At 41.1% G+C, this 20351-nt stretch overlaps 1 protein-coding gene across 1 annotated transcript in view; it reads left to right on the top strand.

The window, feature by feature from the left end:
* Positions 1-20351, top strand: part of PAWR (PRKC, apoptosis, WT1, regulator) — a 40252-nt gene that overhangs the window by 6809 nt on the left and 13092 nt on the right. The window contains exon 3 of the mRNA XM_010153061.1: positions 17832-17866. Within this exon, the coding sequence (XP_010151363.1) occupies positions 17832-17866 (35 nt within the window). The remainder of the gene's footprint in view (positions 1-17831; positions 17867-20351) is intronic.

Below are 20351 nucleotides of genomic sequence, written 5' to 3'. Positions count from 1 at the left end.
GGATTCCCTATTCTGAAATGGTTTTATGCTTTTTCCAAGTTATTTGTTAGACGCTTTCTTATTGTGTTCACTCTGCACTTCTTCAGCAAATATTCCAAAAGTTGTCACTTTTAGTTTCCCCTAGTGGTATTATTACTTAATGCTTTGGCTCTATTCCCATGGCCCATTTTTTTTAATCCATATTTTCTCTTCTTCTTGACCAGCAATCCATTTCTATTTACCAGGCTGTCCGTATTAATTGTATCCTACATGGTTCCAAGTTTGTCACCTCTGTATTCAAACAGGCACTACTTCTTTGTTGACAGCACACAGCAGGGGTGTCCTGTCACAGACAATACAGAAGAGAGTCCCAGGCCTCAGATCTGGCGAAGACCCAGGGTGGCATATGTACAGAACAGATGGAACTGTAGAAAGTTGTAGCTGCTAAGACTTAATCAGTTTATTACTGACTGTCAACTCGCTTTTTATTAGAAGACTTAGAACTTGCCCAACTTGAACAGAATTTGACAGCAGTGTTATTTCAGCTTTGACTGGGTTTCCTTTTGATTCTACTCTCTGCAAGTTCAGCCCAATTCTGTTCTTAAAGGTAGAGTTTATGTTTTAGAGCTAAGAAATCAGTCAATTCTGGTTGCCATTGACCAGTACTTATTCTAGTTCTATCTGATAAGCAGAATATATACATTTCTGTAGTTACAGACATTTCACCGATTTGTCCATTCTGGTATAATTTAATGAAATTTGTAAATCTATCATTACTATAACTGTGGTAAACAGGACAGTTAATATTGGTGTCATGTTTGATTGGCACATGTGTTGCTGAATAATGTTTTATTTCCAATCCCTAACCTGATCTTTCAGTTCGGTTTTAACACTGTCAGAAGCTGCTGTTCTTCTCGTTGACAAAATGTACATTTTTGCCAAACTAGCTGAATTTGAAGTCCTTGATCCAAAGCACAGAGATTTGAGTTTTGTTTAAGCATAGATCTAAAAAATACAGCATACCTGAGGGTATTTTTCCTGAAGCAGAACTGTTTGGCTGAAATTAGCTTCCTCCATTATTAGTTTGTTTTATGTATGCAGTTGTAATGGGCTTTTCTTGGAGTCCCTGTATTGCTCTGAGATTGTGCAGCAACAACAAAATATAACTTTGTAAGATACATTTGAGGCAGTTAAACATCCACACTGAATCACTGAATCACACGGTCAACAACACGAGACAAATTTGCTAGACAAAAAATGTCACTTCATTTGTAGCACTGAACCTTGCACTTATACTGTATGTTGTATCATATACCGAATGGTTTGGGTTGGAAGGGACCTTAAAGACCACCTAGTTCCAACCCCCCTGCCATGGGCAGGGACACCTTCCACTAGACCAGGTTGCTCAAAGCCTCATCCAGCCTGGCCTTGAACACTTCCAGGGATGGGGCATCCACAGCTTCTCTCGGCAACCTGTTCCAGTGCTTCACCAATCATTATTCTTGAAATAAATTCAGATTATGTGCATTAGTAGTCAGGCTGTGGCTTGACCCTAGCACCGAATTCCTGTGGAACTGTGTTAATGAATCCAAGACAACAAAAGGAGAAGTTGCTCTAGTTTTCAACTCACGACACTGACTTGCATACACAGTAGTATTGCTGTGTCTTGCATTGCCCTCACTCCTCTCTGTAGCAGCAAGACAGGTTTTTATTCTCTGCAAGAGATTTGCCTGTGATAGATGCTTGGATCATTATTCTGTTCAGTGCAGAAATTACCCAGTACCTTTGAAAGAATCCTTCTTGTTGATTAGAGGTGAGGATAGGAGGGAATGTCTACATAATGAGCGTTCACCTAATGGCATAATTATAAAATTGTGCCACAGCAGATTGAGTTCATTGTAGTTAACTTCACTAGTGGCTAGGTTAGATGGCTGGTGAAGTAATTTAAACTTGATTTATTAGCATGACCATTTAATTATTACTTGTGCATTTAGTTCTGAGTCATCCAAAATCCTGTGAGAATTGAAGGAAAACCACATCTGATCTTTTTTTAACCTTTTGTTCTACAAAAGCTTAACGTTTCACCAGAACGTTGCAGGCAATTTCTAAAAGGAACTCAGTCCCAAGATAGTCTCACGGAAGTGCTCTGGTGCAGTTCTGACTGCTTAAACATCATCCTTTAATTCAGATGTGACCCAACACGTGAAATTCTCCGAAGCCCGTGTTGCAAAGCTGTAAGTGTTCAGTAGAGCACCTTGTAAGGTATGCTGAAAGCAGTAAGTAAAATAAAGTTAGGGAATAGAAGTGTCTAGTGACTTCTTAGCTGTGTGACAAGCTGCGAGGGGAGCAGGGAACTGAAGAAGATGCATCTCCGTTAGGCAACACAGCAGAAAAGCTGCTTGACACAAGCTTCTACAGCGTCTTGTACTTGAATCTTAACACCAAGAATATGCTGCCAAATAAGATGCTCAACTTGTGTGGCAATTTACACCTGTCTGTTTTGCATTTCCTGGCTTTTTATTTTGCACAGCTGTGTACTGTCATACAGCATCGTTTTGCAATTGCTCTCACTATCCAAAGTATGTGGTAGTGATACTCATATCTATTCATACTTGATCTATTCATACCTGACCACAGCTTTTCAAAGATGTTTTGCCTGTAGGTTTCATGTAGTTCTTGCAAAGGAGAACTGTGTGCATGCATTCAAGGTAACAATTAATCTTTTATAAGTATATTGACATGATGTTACTGGTTGTTCATTTCTGTCTGTAAAGAAAACGCAGTTGGGCTACAGTGCATGTCCAAATGTATTAAGGCGTGTGTTTTATTTTCTATGCTATTTTTCTTCAGATGTTAGGTCAAGGATTATTTTACATAATAACATTAGTATAATATTGGTATTGTTTAAAAAAGCGAGTAAATAAAATGGGATTAAAACATAGAAATATGTAAATTAGGAGGAGCTGTGTTTGGGCATATGAAGTCATACATAATCCTGCAAAATCAGGTTGTGGGACCTTAATATTTGTCAGTTAATTATCGGATAATATTAATCTTGAGTTTTTTATTTGCAGATTAAGAGCATGTTCCCATACAAATGGTTTAAAAAGTACTCAAATTCAATGTTCAAGTATTAAAAGATCACTTAATTTTAAAAATACATTTGCATCTGAAGTCAGTTTTGTGTGTGCAGTATTTCTGAAGTAAGTGACATCGGTTGCAGGGAATTTGCTGCCCTGTACAGTTCATGATATGAACCAGGGGCTTCAGATGTTTAGCAGCCATGGTTGGTATGGCTTAGGCGACCCAAGTTATTCCTGTCATCTGTATAAGGAAAAAGGAACAGAGGAATTCCATCTTTCTATGATCACGTATGATCAGGCCATCATTCATGTGGTTTCTAGCAATATGGGCATGTATTCAGAGCAGCTTGAGTATGTTAACAGCAGTAAATAAGGCACTGTGTCCACACAAAATACTGAACGCTACTCTTTATGTTCCAGCAAGGGATCTTGTGGTAAAATACATCATGTGGTGATGTCAGGAAGGGCAGTATCATGATGTGTGTAGTTGTAAGAATTTAAATGAAAGATGCAGAAGTCAACAGCATTCTGACCCTTTGTGAATTGGTTGACTTTGCAGTCGGAATTTTGTTTAAATGGTTTTTGTCTGTATTGCTGGAGTCTGGGTAAAACCCCCACCCCACGTGGCAACTTTTTAGTTAAGCTGCAAGGTAACTTCTCTGAGGTGAGGAGTAACAGTGTTTCATGGTGGTCTTGTCCAGAATAACTGGAGGCTTTAATGGCACTGAATGAATTGTTTTGGTAAGATGAGATTGCTGGGTTTTAGTTAAACTGTGTGTGTGTGTTTTTTTGGTAGAAACTGAGTTTTGAGAAAGCGGTCTGGATTTCCCAGCTGAATGGCCTATGTAACAGACATTTTTGTAGCAACACAGGCTTGTCTGCCAAAATCCCCCTCCTTTCATGTGGGCAAATTTCATACACGTGTGCCTGTGTGTAGCGCTGCTGATCCATGCATGTTGGCTGGGTTTTACTTTCCCAAAGGATCTGCACGTGCTCAGCAAATCTGATTCAACTGTATTGCGCGTGCACTATCTAATGCTACTGCTTTGGGAAAGTGCTTATGAGTGGAATTGCGGTCCCCTTTGCCCCTAAGGACTCGGGAAGCTGAGAGCTAGCAGTCACTAATGCTAGACCAAAGGGAAAGCCAGTGGCTGTAAGCTGGTTGCGCGCCAGTTCTTTGGCTGACAGTGCGTAGCCTTGAGGGTGCAGACTGGGCACCCCTACTTTGAGTCATCTGACTTCCTCTCTTGTCGGGAAATACTGATATGTGTTTATCAACCATAACAACCGATCAAAAAGAGAACTCTGTTTGTTTGTGGAAGGCATCATTTGTGTTCAGTGCCTGATCCTTGTCTGCACAAATTCGATTACCTTTGGCAAGCAAATTTTGTTTTCCCTAGAAATAAATACAAAATTATGAACAATTTTAACATCTGTCTTCAGTAAAGTTTAATTTAGTGGATAAGTGGTTTAAGCATAAAAATTTGTTTCAGGCATGCATTTCACTCCCAGTAAGTAAAATTAAATGTACCCATGAAGTCCCTTATAATTGAGTGCTTGGTTTTCTGTTCTCACGCACATGTACAGCTGTTCATCACAGGACTCACATAAAGGCTAAAACTGAATCAAGCCTGTGTTTGTGAAGGCAAGGTAGTGTGGAAGCTTCTTACTCCTGCTTTAGATTCTTGGTTGTGCCTAGGAACTGCAGGGGTTTCAGCACAACTTGCTCTTCCTCAGGTACTTCCTAAATCCTTGTGCAGACCAAAGCGGTGGGAAGCAAAGTGCGTAAGATAGGATTTCCTCCTTGCAGTTTCTCTCAAGTTAGCTTGCGATCCTTCCATTAACATTTTTTGGGAAGGCCTTCGTTTACTTCTCTTTTTCTTCTCTACAGGTGTTGCTGCTATGTACTCAGCCTGTATGAGCAGGCATTTCTTTTGCTGTTGTACTGTATCTTGAACTGTTGACTTCATGAATCTATGCTCCAGAATTGCATAAGCTGGTGCGTGAGCTGGTGTTACGCTGGTTTGGAACCCTTGTATGGCCATAAGGAACAGGAAGCAGTTTCTCAAATTCCCAGCAAATGTTTTAACCAGTCAGCAGGGGCCTCATGTGAAGGAACTGATTTTCTTTCCCACATGCTTTCTTTTTTGGACTGGAATCACTTTTTAACTCAAGCTAACTGAATGCTGGTTTGAGAAGATTTTTTTTTTTCTACCTCTGAAAGAGTCAGTATGGAATTTTTCAGTTGTCAAAAATGATGATGTCTAAGTAGGCATCTCCTCCTCATAAAATTTCTTGGAGGGGGGTGGGATATGTGATGCTGTACAGTATAATGATACACTGTAGCTGAGGTTTCTGTGGGAAGAAGAGTCCTTGGGTAAATACACATTTATTGAAAAAGGAAGGACTTACTGCCATGTCTGCTTGTACAAATAGATGACACAGCCTGACTGATACCAAGAGCTTCTCTAAGGTATGGTAATACTCCTGATTACTCCAGTCTTCTGCTGTTCAATTCTAGAGAGAAAATTTTATTTACTACTGCTTTCATGCCAGGAACTAATGTGAAGCCCAGGGAACGAAGTTGTAAGTGCTTGTGGGGTGTGTACAGAGGGGGAGATAGCTCTTCTGCAAGAACCCACGTGAACCAAGGGGATCCCTGTTACTATTTGTGTTGCTCATACAAAGTTAGAGAGTATCATAGCGGTAGTCACTGAGATGTGCTTGTGCGTTTGGAAGCTGCATATTCCAGTTCCATAGCGATGTGAGGATGGAGGGACGAGCCAGCTTCTCTGCATCCTGGTAATCTGGTGTAATTAGTCTGAAGAGGAATCCGGAATTCAGAGTTGTTTGGTGAAGACAGTCTGACTAAGTTTATGGTGCTAAACTAGCAAGACTTGGGTGTGAGCTCAGCTGCTGCACTGCTGGTAGAGCCTGTGGCTTAATTATTAGCAAGCTTTTCTGGCAGGGTTTGGGCTTACGCTACATAGTGCTCTCCTATATTATGCCTGGGAACTGTTTGAGCAAAAGTGTGCCAGGAACCAGTCCTCACACATAGTGTGAACATCCCAGCACCAGACTGGGCTGCCTGTGTAGTGCTGCGAGAACATTAGTAGCCTTTTCCTAGCTCAGAAATGGAGAAATGGCTGCGTGCCCTTAATCAACACGCTGGGATGTGCAACACTGGCCTAGGTTTCATGATATGAAAACACCGGTTTGTGCTCCAGTTCAGCCCTTGTGTTATTTCAGATGCTTTTGACTGGAGTAATCTACAGATTATTCGTTCTTAGGGACACCACATGGGCCATGGAGGAGACCCATTGTCAAGTGCTTTAGAGTATGGACATGGCGACTGTCACCTGGGCTTTGGAGCCATAGGGTAGTCTCTGGCTTGTCTGCCTCCATTTAGACTCGTGTTAGGAGAAGCTGTCAAACCCATTCCACTGGTAAACTCAGCGACAAGGGCTTCTTTTGGAACGTGCACCTGCTAGAGGCGGGCAGGGTGGTTCATTGTTTTTAACTGGTTCCACTGAAGAAATTGATTTTTATCACTAGTTGTGTTTCTAGTACATAGTGTGCACACTGCTGTGTAGGCAAGTCAACAAGCAGCTCGACACTCTTTAAGATGAGAAGGAATCTTATAATGCTCTGTAAAACATGAGATAATCCCATCGAAAATGATTTTGTGCAATTCTGTATGTCTGTACACGGTGTAGTGTGTTGTGAAGAGACTATGCACGTAGCCCCATGCAGGATTTTATATTTACACTCTCTATAAAGTACTTCAGCAAATGCTGTGTGTGTGTTCACTGTCATCACCGCTGCCGTGGGTTTCATATGGTGACTTACCTCTTCCGTGACTTGAGATCCTAGAATCATTTAGGTTGGAAAAGACACTGAAGACCTGACACTACTCTCAGTTTTTCTGAGCTGTAGATGTTTATGTCCTATATTTTTATAGAAATCTATCTTTTTTTTTTTTAAATGCTCTCTTGTTTCAGTGTCAAGTTGTGTGTTTCAGTACCTGTGCTTTTTGCATATGTGTTGGACGTTTTCCTCAGGTTTCTGACAATGTATCAATTCTTTTTTCTGTGACTGACTGACACATGGAATTTGGGAGCTTTGTGCAGGTATTTCCAAGTTCCCTTTCTTTTCAGGGAATTTTAGGAAGCCTACATTTCAGTGTATGACTAATCAACACTGATCCATGAAGGTCGTATGTTGGGTATAATCAGTCTTTCTGATAATTTTTGCAGCTCTGCCAGTCAGTCACCGGAGATGTAGTCAGGCTTTGACAGCCTGATCTCATCAGCTCCCTCACAGCTTTTGTTCTGAATGCCTAACTGCTTGTCCTGGGCTCTTGTTCTGGCTCTTTGGTGTCAAATATTGCTTGGGTATAGAAATGGAGAATAATGAATAAAGAAAAACCTCTGCTCATATTTTACTGTGTATTACCAGTTTCCTTATTTTTGGGAGCTGTTTTCTTCTTGGTGACAGTTGACTTCCCTGGGAGTTACTTGTTTTACCTGCAGGTATTTCTTTAGATTTTCCTCTTACCTCGTGCCCATGATGGATTTCTTATTAGGTAGGAATTGAGGATACTTACCTTTCTCTTAGATATCTGATTTGATTCCCCAGAAGTTCTTGCAGTGTTTCTCCATCACCTCCTGACTCTACGTAAACAGGGAGGTGAGTCATAACTCCTTTGGCCTCACAGGGGTAATACGTATCCCTTGCACCCAGGTGTTGTAGCACGTCTATATTAGTTCTTGTTTGAACTCCTTATTGATTACATATTAATTAAAGGAAATAGTTGAGGGTGTAAAAAATAATGTTAAAGTTCAGTTAAGTGAATGGAATTAAGGACACTTAGCTTTTCACTGACTGAAATTTGTTTTTCCAATCTGTTTTCTGTGTTGGGTTCCATGCATCACACCCCCCCTCCCCCGCCCACTCTTTTGGGATTTAGCTCACTGCAGAGGCTGATCACTAGTTGGAAATAATATTTTCACTGTATTTCTTTCATTTTCTCTGATATTGGCATCTCCTTTTTCTGAGCAAATTTTCATCTGTAATTAATAATTCAGTTTATTTTGCTTTACAAGTTATAGGTAATAATTTTGAAACCTAGGACATTGTAAACATAATATAGTGTTAAATCACATGGCTGTTTCAGTCAACATGAAAACAATACACTACAATCTAACAGGAGATACTTACATAAAAATACTTACATGTAAGTATAATATAAATATAACATCCCTTTCAACCTTAACCGTTCTGAGATTCTGTGTTGTTAACATCTGTTTTAAAACTGATTAAGAAATGATACTGGTGGAGTATAAGAACTAATAAACTTCAAAATCCTCCATTTGTTTGTATAAAATTAAAAATATGTTGTGAAACATACCAGCCATGAAGTAACCCAAAAAGCTGGGCATTAGATTTAGTTCATACTGTTTTAGGCAAACCACCACCATGAACTTAGATACTCTAATGAGTTTTTCTTCGTACATAACATTCATACCTTTGCAACTGTGGAATTATGTAAGACCAGATAAACTTATGTTGAGATTTTTAAATTATAATAAAATGATATGAAATGTCTGACCTAAAATTATTCCACAGTTTTAATTGGTATACTAGCTTAGTTGATTCCCCCTCCCCCCGCCACAATTGGAGAGGTGATTAATAGTTGAAATAGCTGGTTTTTATCCTGTGAAGTAATTAGAGACAGATAATGTGTGTACTGCACAATACTTTTGGGAGCATGGTGCAAATCAGTTTCAGTGGGTCAGGACAGAATGAACGTCTTTGCGGCAGACTTAGACGACGTTGGTTGCTGCTCATGCTGCAGCCTGGCTGGCTCTTCTTCCAGGCACTCGAGTGCCTTTGAGCACCCGGCTGGGCACGAAGCAGGGCACACGCCACTGTCTGCGGGGTGTGCTGCCCAGGCAGGCTCTGTGCCAGAGCGTTTGAGTCGCTCTGCAGGAGCCGGGTGAGGCTGGTGCTGAGCCACAGTTCATAGGCACTCTTGGATCCTGGCAGATTTTGGGAAGAGGCGTTCTTTGCATAAATGTCTTCATTGCTCCTGGTTTCTAGAAAAGCAAAAAGGTGAACAGGCTCTGCACTCATGCATATTGGATGTGCAGTACTTTGGTGAGACCCTGCTCTGTCAGGTAAAGAGAAGTACAGTGTTTTCACCTAGGACATCATTCATCCATAGTCCAGAAACGCATACACATCAGATTGACATGTTTTCATGTATTGCATAGCTTTTCTCTCCAAAGGGTTTCATAGTCAAGAGGTAGAAGAGACTGCCTGGAACCTGTTTGAGATGCATAGATTTCGTTTGGGTTGTAGTGAAAGGGCCTGTGGGAAATTCAAAGTCAGTTTAGGGAATTGGTAACTTGTGATGCTGTCCTAATTTATTTTTAGGTAACTCCACATCTGGAGAGGTGTCTTCTCATTGGATCTTCTGATTAGTCTCTTCCCACCCCCTCTAACCCCCCAGGCTCTAACAGTTTAATTCACTTACTGAACTCAGCTTTGTATTTTCTCCTTCCTAAAGAAAGCATCATCCTTGTATAGACTGTATCGCCATTGCCTTTTCACTTTTATAAATACCTGCCTGAATCAATCACCCAGTATTTCAGAAATATGCATCCAGAGGGTATGTTAACCTTAAATTTCCCCTCTTTAACACAGGTTGTAACTGTGTTAAACTGTATCTTCCTTTTCCCCTATGACTTTTCCTTTAGATCTTGCGTGTCTGCATCAGCTGCTTCACATGGAAGAGGTGGTTCTGTAATGCTGATGTGGAATTAAGTAGTGCCACAATATCGAAATAGTTCTGGCTATTGAATTTTAACCTCCAGAATATAGGAGTGTCTTTTTTTCTGCACAAACTTTTATTCTCTTACGTATTATTCATTATGGCATGTTTTTAAAAGATCAGTTGGATATAAATTAAACAAGGCTCTTAAAATGTGTTGGTTCCAACTTGATAGGGTATAAATCAAAGGAAGATCAATATATGAAAAATTTTGTCAGACTGTTTAAGAACAGTAGGTCAGCTTTTGATTTTGTTTTGTCTTACCAGGTTCCTGTTTCAGTTTATTTTGTAACTGATTAATAGGTTGTGATAACGGCATGCTTTCTTAACAGTTTCAGAAATAAAAGCTCATTTTTAGAATGACTGCTTCTAAAAGGGATTTACTGAGTAAGTAAAGAGTATTTAAGGTCATCTCTAGGAAATCCACACCAGAAAATAATAAGATGTAATGAATCTTGGAAATAGAAGTAAAATCTTGGCAGCTAGGAGAAATAAGGGGAGGGAAAGGAACCTGGGATGGTTTTGTACATATTCTGTCCAAGTAGAGATCTAGAAGGTGCACAGCTACAAGGAATACAAGTAGTTGAGTGATACAAGTGCTACTTTAAGGTTATTGAAAGCACCTTACAGTGCTTCTGGAAACAATGGTTTCTGTGAAGATTTCCTCCCCACCACAAGTGGTGAAAGCATTTCCATTCAAAGCTGAATTTGTGCTGCATTCCATGACAAATGTCTCTAGACATCTAGAATTTTCCAGCGTTTAGAATGAGAGTAAATGAGAGGAATGAGATGTAAATGGTATCTCCATGATTCTGTTGCTCCTGAGAGATGCTTGCTTTTGGGGAATTTTGATGGGAGTGGGGAAGAAGTGTATTTCATCTTTCTCCTACTTTTCACACCTGCTCTTATTCCTGGGTTCTGTTAGGATCAGTTTGCCTTGCATTTGTCAGGCATTCAGATGTTATCTCACTTTCGCATCTGAATGAAGCTTTGTCTGTATTGCAGAAGATAAGTAACTCCCCTTTCCAAGGAAACGGCAGTGTAAAGCTGGATGGAATGTAAGAAGGTAGATATAGTTAATAAATATGTGATTCATGAAACACATTAGAGTTAACTTGATTGACTGGATGGAGATAGAATCTACCTGTTCCTTGGCATGTAAAAAGACAAGAAACCCCAGCAATAGACCTCCTTCTTCCATGCAGTGAAGTTGTACCTGTTCACACCTTGAAGAATATATAGGAAACCTTGAAGGAAGCCCGTGTTTGGATTGCATATGAAAAGACTAATGATTCTGATGGCCTAATTTCAGTCAAAATTTAACCTTGCATGTTGCAAGAATATCATTATGCAGTCATAATTTACACTAGTGTAGTCAAATTCTAAAACGCTGCAGGTATTCTACATGCCAGTATATATACCAGCATACCCTAGCAGCCTGATTAGATCTGGGCGATCTGCTTTAATTGTTTGCATAACTTAGAAGTAGCCTTTCAAGGGATTCCAGTGAACCATTTTCATCGTCCAGCTGACTCCAGAGTTTGTAAGTGTTTAAAAGCAATGTTTGTTAGTGCATTTTAACTAGGGGATTTGTAATGGTAGGGTTGGTTTAACATCTGGAAGTCTTTGTCAGACACTTGTAAACACAGACGACGCTATTTACTTAAAGCTTGATGACCAGCTTGTTTATGTCATCTCTATATTGGCCAGATGAAATACCAAGATGAGCCAGGAGTAGAGAGCGGAGCTAGCAAAGTTGCTTACATCCTTGTTGGACAGAAATTTAATTGGCAGTTAATGGTTTCATTACTGGAATGGTTTCAGCTGCCTTTCCTCCCCTTACACGTTCTCTTGTGCAGCAGGTGTGTGTGTGTGTGTGGTAGGCTGTGTGGTGAATCAGATGAAGGAGCTCATGTGGAGTGAGACAAATCTTTGCTTTTTCCTTGGTTATTTTCACTTTAATCACACCCTGACTGCACAAACACTTTTGTAGACATAATGGAAAGGGAGCATGACTGGTTTGCTGCTGCGATGCTGATATATGTCAGTCTGTGGTGTTCCTGAACTGCCACTTTAGATGGAGCAAGAACAAGACTACTTGATTATAGAATTTATTAGCCGTAGCATATGCTGTTAAAAGATGAGGCAGGCTGTCAGATATGTGTTTCTAACTTTTCATTCATAGCTAGTTTTAACTACAAAAATAAAACCCACTAATCCTTGCTGTAGAAACTTCTGTTACAAAAGGCTAGGTTTTAATATTTTTTTAGTTTGTTTTTTTTTTTTTTAGTTTTAACAGCTGTCATTTGTAGCAAACGAGAGTATTTGCCATGTACTTTGTTCCTGAGCATTTGTTGGCTTTCCCAGCTTTCTTACTCTTCTGAGCTGGCTTTTCTGAATAGTACTGCTAAACTTTTAGACGTTTTCTGTTGAGGTAAATGTGTAAGTCTATGTATATGAATTGCTTTACAGCTTATATTTTTATTTACTCTCTGAAAAGTTCTTAGCAGATTTGAGGGTGCACAATGCAAATATTGCATCCCTTTGGTGTCTAGAATAGAATACAAGCATCCAAGATCCAGAGGTTTCTTTGTACAAGGGTATGTGGGCTTCACTAGACTGTAACATCATGTGCAAATTCTCCCTTTCTCGTGAATTCTGCGTTTCACTGTAAGCAGAGGCTTATGACGCCAGGAACCTAGCCATAACCTCAAGGCTTCACCATTTTCCTGAAAAGTAAGAACTGGGGTAGCTTAGAGCCCAGAGTTCCTACTTTACTGGCAAGAATTTTATCTACAGGCAGTCAGGTGTAATTTGGACCCAGTCACCTATGTGTGTCTTTCTCCATCCAAGCTTAAAAAGAGTCAAACCACTTTGTGACTAATGGGCAACCAGGATGTTTCCGAGACCAGCGCCACCAAGTGCTGTGACTGATATTACTGACAGGACATTTCAGTTTTCATATACCATGAACATGTATCTTAATATATTAGATAAAACTACTTGAGACTCTTCACAAGCATCAGAGTCAAATCACCTTGTCAGTCACTGCAGACTGCCTCAAAGCTAAAATCAGGCTGTTCCAATTGTGTTGGGTTGTGTGCTGGGGTTTTGGTAGAGGGGCCACTGGGATGGCCTCTGTGAGAAGCTGCTAGAAGCTCCCTGGCTCCAATTTGGAACTGCCTCTGGCCACAGCCAAGCCAATTAGCACCTCTGTGACTGACATATTTAAGAGGGGAAAAGCAAAGAAAACCGGCAGCGGAGAGCAGAGTGGGATGTGAGAGAGACAGCCAGGCAGACCCCCAGGTCAGTGCAGGAAGGCGGGAGGAGGTGGCCAGAGCAGAGGTTCCCCTGCAGCCTGTGGTGAGAGGGCGGGTTGTGACCCTGCAGCCATGGAGGGTCATGGGGGAGCAGAGCCCCCCCTGCGGCCAGGGGAAGGGCCCCACGCCAGAGCAGGCGGCTGTGCCTGAAGAAGCCTGTGACTCCATGGGAAGCCTGTGCTGGAGCAGGCTGCTCCTGAAGGAGTGCACCCTGTGGAATCAACCCACGGTGGAGCAGTTTCTGAGGAACTCAGCCTGTGGGAAGGGCTCACAGAGAAGTTGGTGGAGGAATGTGTCCTATGGGAGTGACCCCACGCTGGAGCAGTGTGAGGATGCCTCCCCCTGAGGAGGAAGGAGTGGCAGAGACGTTGTGTGATGGACTGACCACAACCCCCATTTCTTGTCCCCCTGTGTTGACCAGGGGAAGAGGTAGAGAAACTGTGAGCAAGGCTGAGGCCGGGAGGAAAAGAGGGACAGGGGGAAGGTTTTTAAGAGCTGGTTTTATTTCTCATTATCATACTCTTATTTGATTGGTAACAAATGAAATTTGTTAATAATTTCAGTCAAACCTTACCCTTGCATGTTGCAGGAATATCGTTATGTTGTTGTAATTTTACACCAGTATGTAGTCACTAGTTAATGGTGTCTGCTTTGCCCGTGACCATAACTGCTCAGTGTTCCCTCCCTGTCCTTTTTTTGACCCACGAGCTTTTCCTTGTATTTTCTCCTCCTTATCCTGCTGGGGGGCGTGGAGTGGGCCAGCAGCCGTGTGGTGCTTGCCAGCCAGGCTTAAACCATGACAACAGTCCTGTCTGTATGTAAAAGTTCAGATAGGCAAGTCCCTAGTAACAATATTAGAGGACAGAATTAAATTCTTTAAAGCTGCCAAGTGGTAGGTATGTGTTCACTTAAACCAATAAGCTGAGAGAAAATATAGATGGAAAACTCTCATATCTCCAAGGACAGAAAGTCCATAACCTCTCCAGGCAACCTGCTTCACTGTTTAATCTTACAGTAAGGAAGTATTTTCTTATGTTGAAGGTTAATTTCCTGTATATCCTTTCTCTGGGCACAGTGGAGTATGACTCCACCTTTTTTACCACATCAGGTGTTTACACAGATTGGCAAGATACCTCCTGAGCTTTCTCTCCTCCAGGCTGAACATTCATAGAATCATAGAATCACAGAATGGTTTGGGTTGGAAGGGACCTTAAAGATCATCTAGTTCCAACCCCCCTGCCATGGGCAGGGACACCTTCCACTAGACCAGGTTGCTCAAAGCCACATCCAGCCTGGCCTTGAACACTTCCAGGGATGGGGCATCCACAGCTTCTCTGGGCAACCTCTTCCAGTGCTCCAGCACCCTCTCTGTGAAGAATTTCTTCCTGATACCTAATCTAAACCTCCGCGTTTTCAATTTGTACCCATTACCCCCTGTCATGTCACTACAGGCCCTTGTAAAAAGTCCTCTCCCAACATCCTTGTAGGCCCCTTCAGGTACTGGAAGGCTGCAATGAGGTCTCCTCAGAGCCTTCTCTTCTCCAGGCTGAACAAGCCCAATTCTCAGCACTCTCGGCTTCTCCTCATGTGTCAGATGCTCCAAGCCTTTAATCATCTGGGTGGCCCTGTGCTGGAGTCTCTCCAGCATGTCTTTCATACGGAGACGCCCAGAAGTGGACCCAGTACTCCAGCCGTGGTCTCACCAGGGCTGAGCAGAGGGGGAGGATCACCTCCCTCGGCCTGCTGGCAGCACATCCTGGGGATGCCACTGGCCGCCTTTGCTGCAAGGGCACACTGATGGCTCATGTTCAACTTGGTGTCCACCAGGACCCTCCAGGTCGTTTTCTCCACAGCAGCTTTCCAACCAGTCCGCATGTACTGGGGCTTAGGGTTATTCCTCCCCAGGCGCCAGGCTTCGCATTTTGCTTTTTTTGAACTTCATGAGGTCTCTGTTAGCCTGATTTCCAGCCTGTCAGTGACCCTCTGTATGTCAGCACAGCCATCTGATGTATTTGTTAACTGCTCATCCAAGTTTTGTGTAGTCTGAGAACTTGCTGAGGGTGCACTTTCTCCCATCGTTTGGGTCATTAATGAAGATGTTAAACAGTACTGGCCCCTATATCAACCCCTGCTGAGTGGCTGGTGTCCAGTTGGACATCGTCCTGCTGTTCATAACCCTTTGGGCCTGGTAGTCTAGCCACTTTTCATTGCACCACACAGTCTGCTTACCTGGTCCATATTTCAGGAGTTTGCCTTTACATATGTTATGTGGGAAGGTGCTGCAAGTGTTGCTGAAATTGAGATAAACAGCATCTGCTCTCCCTTCATCCACTGAGCCAGTCATCTCGTGTAGAAGGCTGTCAGGTCAGTCAGGCATGATTTCCCCTTCATATATCTATACTGATTTCACCTCCTTGGCCTTCAGGATTGTCTATCACCTACTCAGGGCTGAGGTAAGGACTGGTCTGTAGTTCCCTGCATTTTCCTTCTTGAAGATAGGAATGACATTTACTTCCTTCCAGTCCTCAGAAACCTCCTCTACTGCCATGACCTTTCAAAGATAACATACCCTTAGTAAACTTTAAAAATAGCATTGATACTATTTAAAATTCTGTCTCCCTTTTAGAGGTGAAATGAGATTGCAGTTTCATAGCTGTGAATTGCTACTTTTCAGACAGTGTCATCAATGATAAAACAGTTACGACTGTTAAAACAGCAATTTTATACCACTTTGTGTGTTTCTTTAAATAATTCCCATGACTTAACTTTTTGAATATTGTTTTTCTGCTTATATTAGGGGAAGCGTAGCACATATTGCAGAAGTTGAAAATCCTTTATAAAATTAAATACTTTTAAGATAAAGTTATGTTTCTGTAATACAGATGTTTTTGCAAACTATTTTTTTAGCTTGCTTATTTACATACAAAGACATTAATACACTGATCAGTGAAGGTAGTGTAATGTTTTACAGGATTTTCAGCGTGAATGGAATTTCTCTTGCATCTTATTTTGAGAACTCATTTATTCTTTTGTCTGTAGTTAAGTGTCTTAAATAGACAGAACTTCATGCTTTGCCATTATTTCTTCCAGTAAAGGCAGTTTTTCAGTTCATTAACTCCTTAAACGCTCTTTCCTGACTTTTTACCTAGTATTTGCTGATGCTGGGGGGGAGTTTTGTCTATGACTAATAACATAATTGGTTTCTGTTATTCTTACAACATCAAAAAAATATTTGTGGACTTACTCTCTAATCTGAGCCATCATTTACCAGTTGAAACATGCCTTAATTTTTTTATGTGATCAGACTGATATTGGGAAGCTACAAGGATAGCATTATTGATGCAAATATATTGTTTGAGGTTTTCTCATTTGTACATAATGCATTGGGTTTTTTTCAAGTATTGTGCAAGAATAAATGAGCCCTTTTCCCCACTGTTCTTTTTGTTTCTGTTTCCATCTTTACAGAGCCAGAATAAAAGGATAGTGGAATTCTTTTCAAATTAAAAAAAAAACAACCCAAACCCCAAAAAACAAACCAAACCAAAAACAAAACAACAACAAAACTCACAAAACCAACCAAACAGAAAAACCCAAACAAAATGTAGTCTTAGTGAAAAAATATACTGCATTGTGGGAATCTGAACAGTAATGAAATTCTTTACCTTGAGATAGAAAAAATATGGTAAGACAAGTAATCCATGTATGTATCTTTGAAGGAAGGGCCAGATGCACAGCTTTTGCACCATTGAACTCGTATTTAAGAATCTGTACCCTTCTTTAAAATGTGTTCTGTTTCTTGGTGTTTCAGTTAATATAATTTCCAAATAGCAATCAAAGGAGATGCAGAGTATTCCTTGTAGTCAGAATGCATTAAGGCTCTGCGGGTGCTTAGAGAGCCGTGATGTAAAAACTGACTTACTGTAGCTTGACAAGTCACTGTCTGACATTTGAGTACACGAGATGTCCACATACAGACTTGTAGCCTACCTGCTTAACAGCACGGGCCAGGAGAAGGCTGATTAGCCTGAGAGAAACTGAGGTGAGCAAGGTTGCAACACCTGGGTTAGCATGGCAGAGAGGATACCTGTAGTTACCATGACGCAGCTGATATGTAGTAAATTGATTTGGGTCTCAACCCTGTACTACTTGCCAGCTTCAGTTTTTGTTCTGTCCAGAAGGACAGCAGTGGTGCCGACAACTCAGAGCAGTTTTCCTCTGCTGCTCTAGTAGATGGACAGCTATCAAAGTGCACAAGTCTTTCCGTACTAGTAGTTGTAGTGAAGGTGTATTGGTGGCAGGGTCTGTACTGTTTTGGTAAGCTGTGTGTGTTCTGGCTGCTGGAGAATGATTAAGCGCATCCAATTTAAAGATGTAACCAGAAGCTGTCCTGTAAGGGTTCTGAGGCTGGTGTTCAGAAGCAGTAACCTGGTTACAGTAATCCTGGTATTGTGCACTATTTTGCTGTCAGGAAAAGACATAACTGAGCTGTACAGCAGCTGTTTGTGGCATGGACCTCCTGCTCTTAACTGCAAGCTTCATTTTCTATGGGGTGATAAAGTGTTTTGGAAGTACAATAAAAAATGTTAATTACTTTTTCCTTTCTGTTTCTTTCAGGACTCCTCCAGGATGGTTTCAAGCAGGTATAAAAGGTATGAGATCTTTGTACAGAACACATTTCTTTATGTACACAGTTCTGCCAGAAATAAAGCTGATTAAATGGTTGGTTGTCATAGAGGTCATCATACTGCTGCTATAGATATGTAGCCTGATTTTGGGGCAATGACCTGAGAGATGCAGGAAACTTAGCCAAACCCTTCTATTAAGTTACTGTTTTAAAATAAATTCAGCTAGTATTTTGCTGGTCTTACTAGTGCAAAGCAGTTTCTGAAGCAAACGTCTAATCTGACTACACATTACCGAGGATTTCTTAGTTTCATAGTTAATTTATGATCCGTCATCTTCTAGAGATTCATACAGGAGGATGATTTTGTTGCTTTCCACAGTAATATTGAGAGAAGTGTCTATGGTTTTGTCGTACTACTGTTTCAGTTGTAGAGGATGCTGCCCACATGTAGCATGTCCTGTTTATTATTTGTTTGTCTTAGAGCCAAGTGTTACCCTGATCATTGGTCAACATGTTCAATCATGAAAATATTTCAGAATCGCTTGATGCACCTGACCAGTGTGTGGAATTTTTGCCCATGTGGAAATAATATTGACACAGCTACCACAACTATTAGGAAAATGTAATGGTAGTATGGGGTCTAAAATATGTCAACTGAAGCAGGAGATTTGTGTAAACATATTTTTCTTTGATACTTGAATGTTTTCTAGCTCTCCTTTACTCAGGTAAACTGTGTAGGAGGTTAATTCATCTGCGTATATATATATATCTCCTGGCTGTAGAAGTAAGTGCAGAGGACACCTACAATTATCTAGTCTTAACCAGTGTATTTTCCACCCCTCAGACTTGGTTCAGCTATAGAATCACAGAATGGTTTGGGTTGGAAGGGACCTTAAAGACCATCTAGTTCCAACCCCCCTGCCATGGGCAGGGACACCTTGCACTAGACCAGGTTGCTCAAAGCCTCATCCAGCCTGGCCTTGAACACTTCCAGGGATGGGGCATCCACAACATCTCTGGGCAACCTGTTCCAGTGCCTCACCACCACTCACTGTAAAAAAATAATAACCTATTCTGTTATGCTTTAGGTTCCTCAGTGTGGTGCTATCTTTTATATTTATACTCCTGGCTTCTCATAAACCTAGTTGAGTGTTGCTTTTTTATTGCTGTAGGGTTTTTTAATCACTTTGTCATTGCGGAATGGGTGGACTTATTGTCACAACCATAATAACTATATAATTTCATGATTACTTTCTTATTAATCAAACACAGTCTCTCCATTTCCTCTTCAGTCCCCGTGCAGAATTTCATTGCTGTTTGTATCTGCCGAATACTTAGTGGTGTGTGTCATAGTGCTTTGTGGGTTTTCATAAACCTTATCTTCACTCTGTTCACATGCTGTATATACTCACTCACTTGCAAAAACTTGGTTGTGTGCGGTGTGGTAATAAATAGAACTTTGCGCAATCGCATTCGTAGCTTATTTGAAAATAAGATAATTCTTCTGATTAGCATTTCAAAAATAGGAAACTCCAAAGCTAGAAAATGCCAAAATAAGACTTGTGCAGTCTTTGTTTGGTCAACTTTAGTCATGTATAGGATGTACATTCTTTGTTCGTGAATTTTCCTCCTCAGCGCTGGCATGACATTCAGGAGGAATCTGACCTGCTGTGAGCTGCTGTTCAATATTTTGTTATGTATGTTCCATCTACCTTACTCATTGCTGTCTTCAAACCTCATGTTGAAAACAAAGGATTGTTTTCCTGTGAGGTCAGCACAGAGCCCGCTGCTCACCATTACTAAGAGGGCTTTAATCAAACTCTATGTCCGTGAGGTATACAGTAGCTCATATGTTATAGAGACTCAGTGCCCACTGTGATTAAAGTTAACAGTATCTATTGATTTTCCTCTGTATTTGAAACTTTCTACCCTTCCCCCCAAATAATTTTTCAGGTAAGAGTACTTGAACCAAGTATAGGTCCCAGTGGCTTTGCTTTCTGATGTGAACTCTGAAGGAAGGAGTCAGGACCAGTGTCTTCTGCTATTCTGGCATTGTTTGGCTTTTGTCCCTTCCAGCATCTGCAATAAGGGAAGGTCCTAAAGAAAACAGCCTCCTCTACAGTAATTCATTCACTGCTGTCTAGATCTTTATGTCCCAAATAGAACAGAAGTCTTTTGGAAACCCAAAATGCCATTCTGTGATTATACCTGGTACTGGAATGTGAATGCAAAAAGGTTGAATTGAGGCCATAAGCTGCTTGAAGGCTCAAATATGTTCAACTTCATGTGCTTTTGGCAGTTTTGGGTCTGCTCCCTTAGGTTTTCAAAGCAAATTGAGAACAAAGCATGTTCTCACATGGGGCCTACCAGTTTGAGATCCCATATGATACTGTTACTTGTGCTGCTCTGACAGGAGGTGGTCAGTACTCTGGGTGGGGAAGAGACACCATTAGTAAACTTCATAGGCATATGACAGCAACAGTTAGAAGATAATGTTTGCCTAAATTCTT

This window comes from Eurypyga helias, unplaced genomic scaffold (genome assembly GCF_000690775.1).
Source record: "Eurypyga helias isolate BGI_N326 unplaced genomic scaffold, ASM69077v1 scaffold6546, whole genome shotgun sequence".
NCBI classification, from domain to species: domain Eukaryota; kingdom Metazoa; phylum Chordata; class Aves; order Eurypygiformes; family Eurypygidae; genus Eurypyga; species Eurypyga helias.
This window is presented reverse-complemented; position numbering and strand designations above follow the sequence as displayed.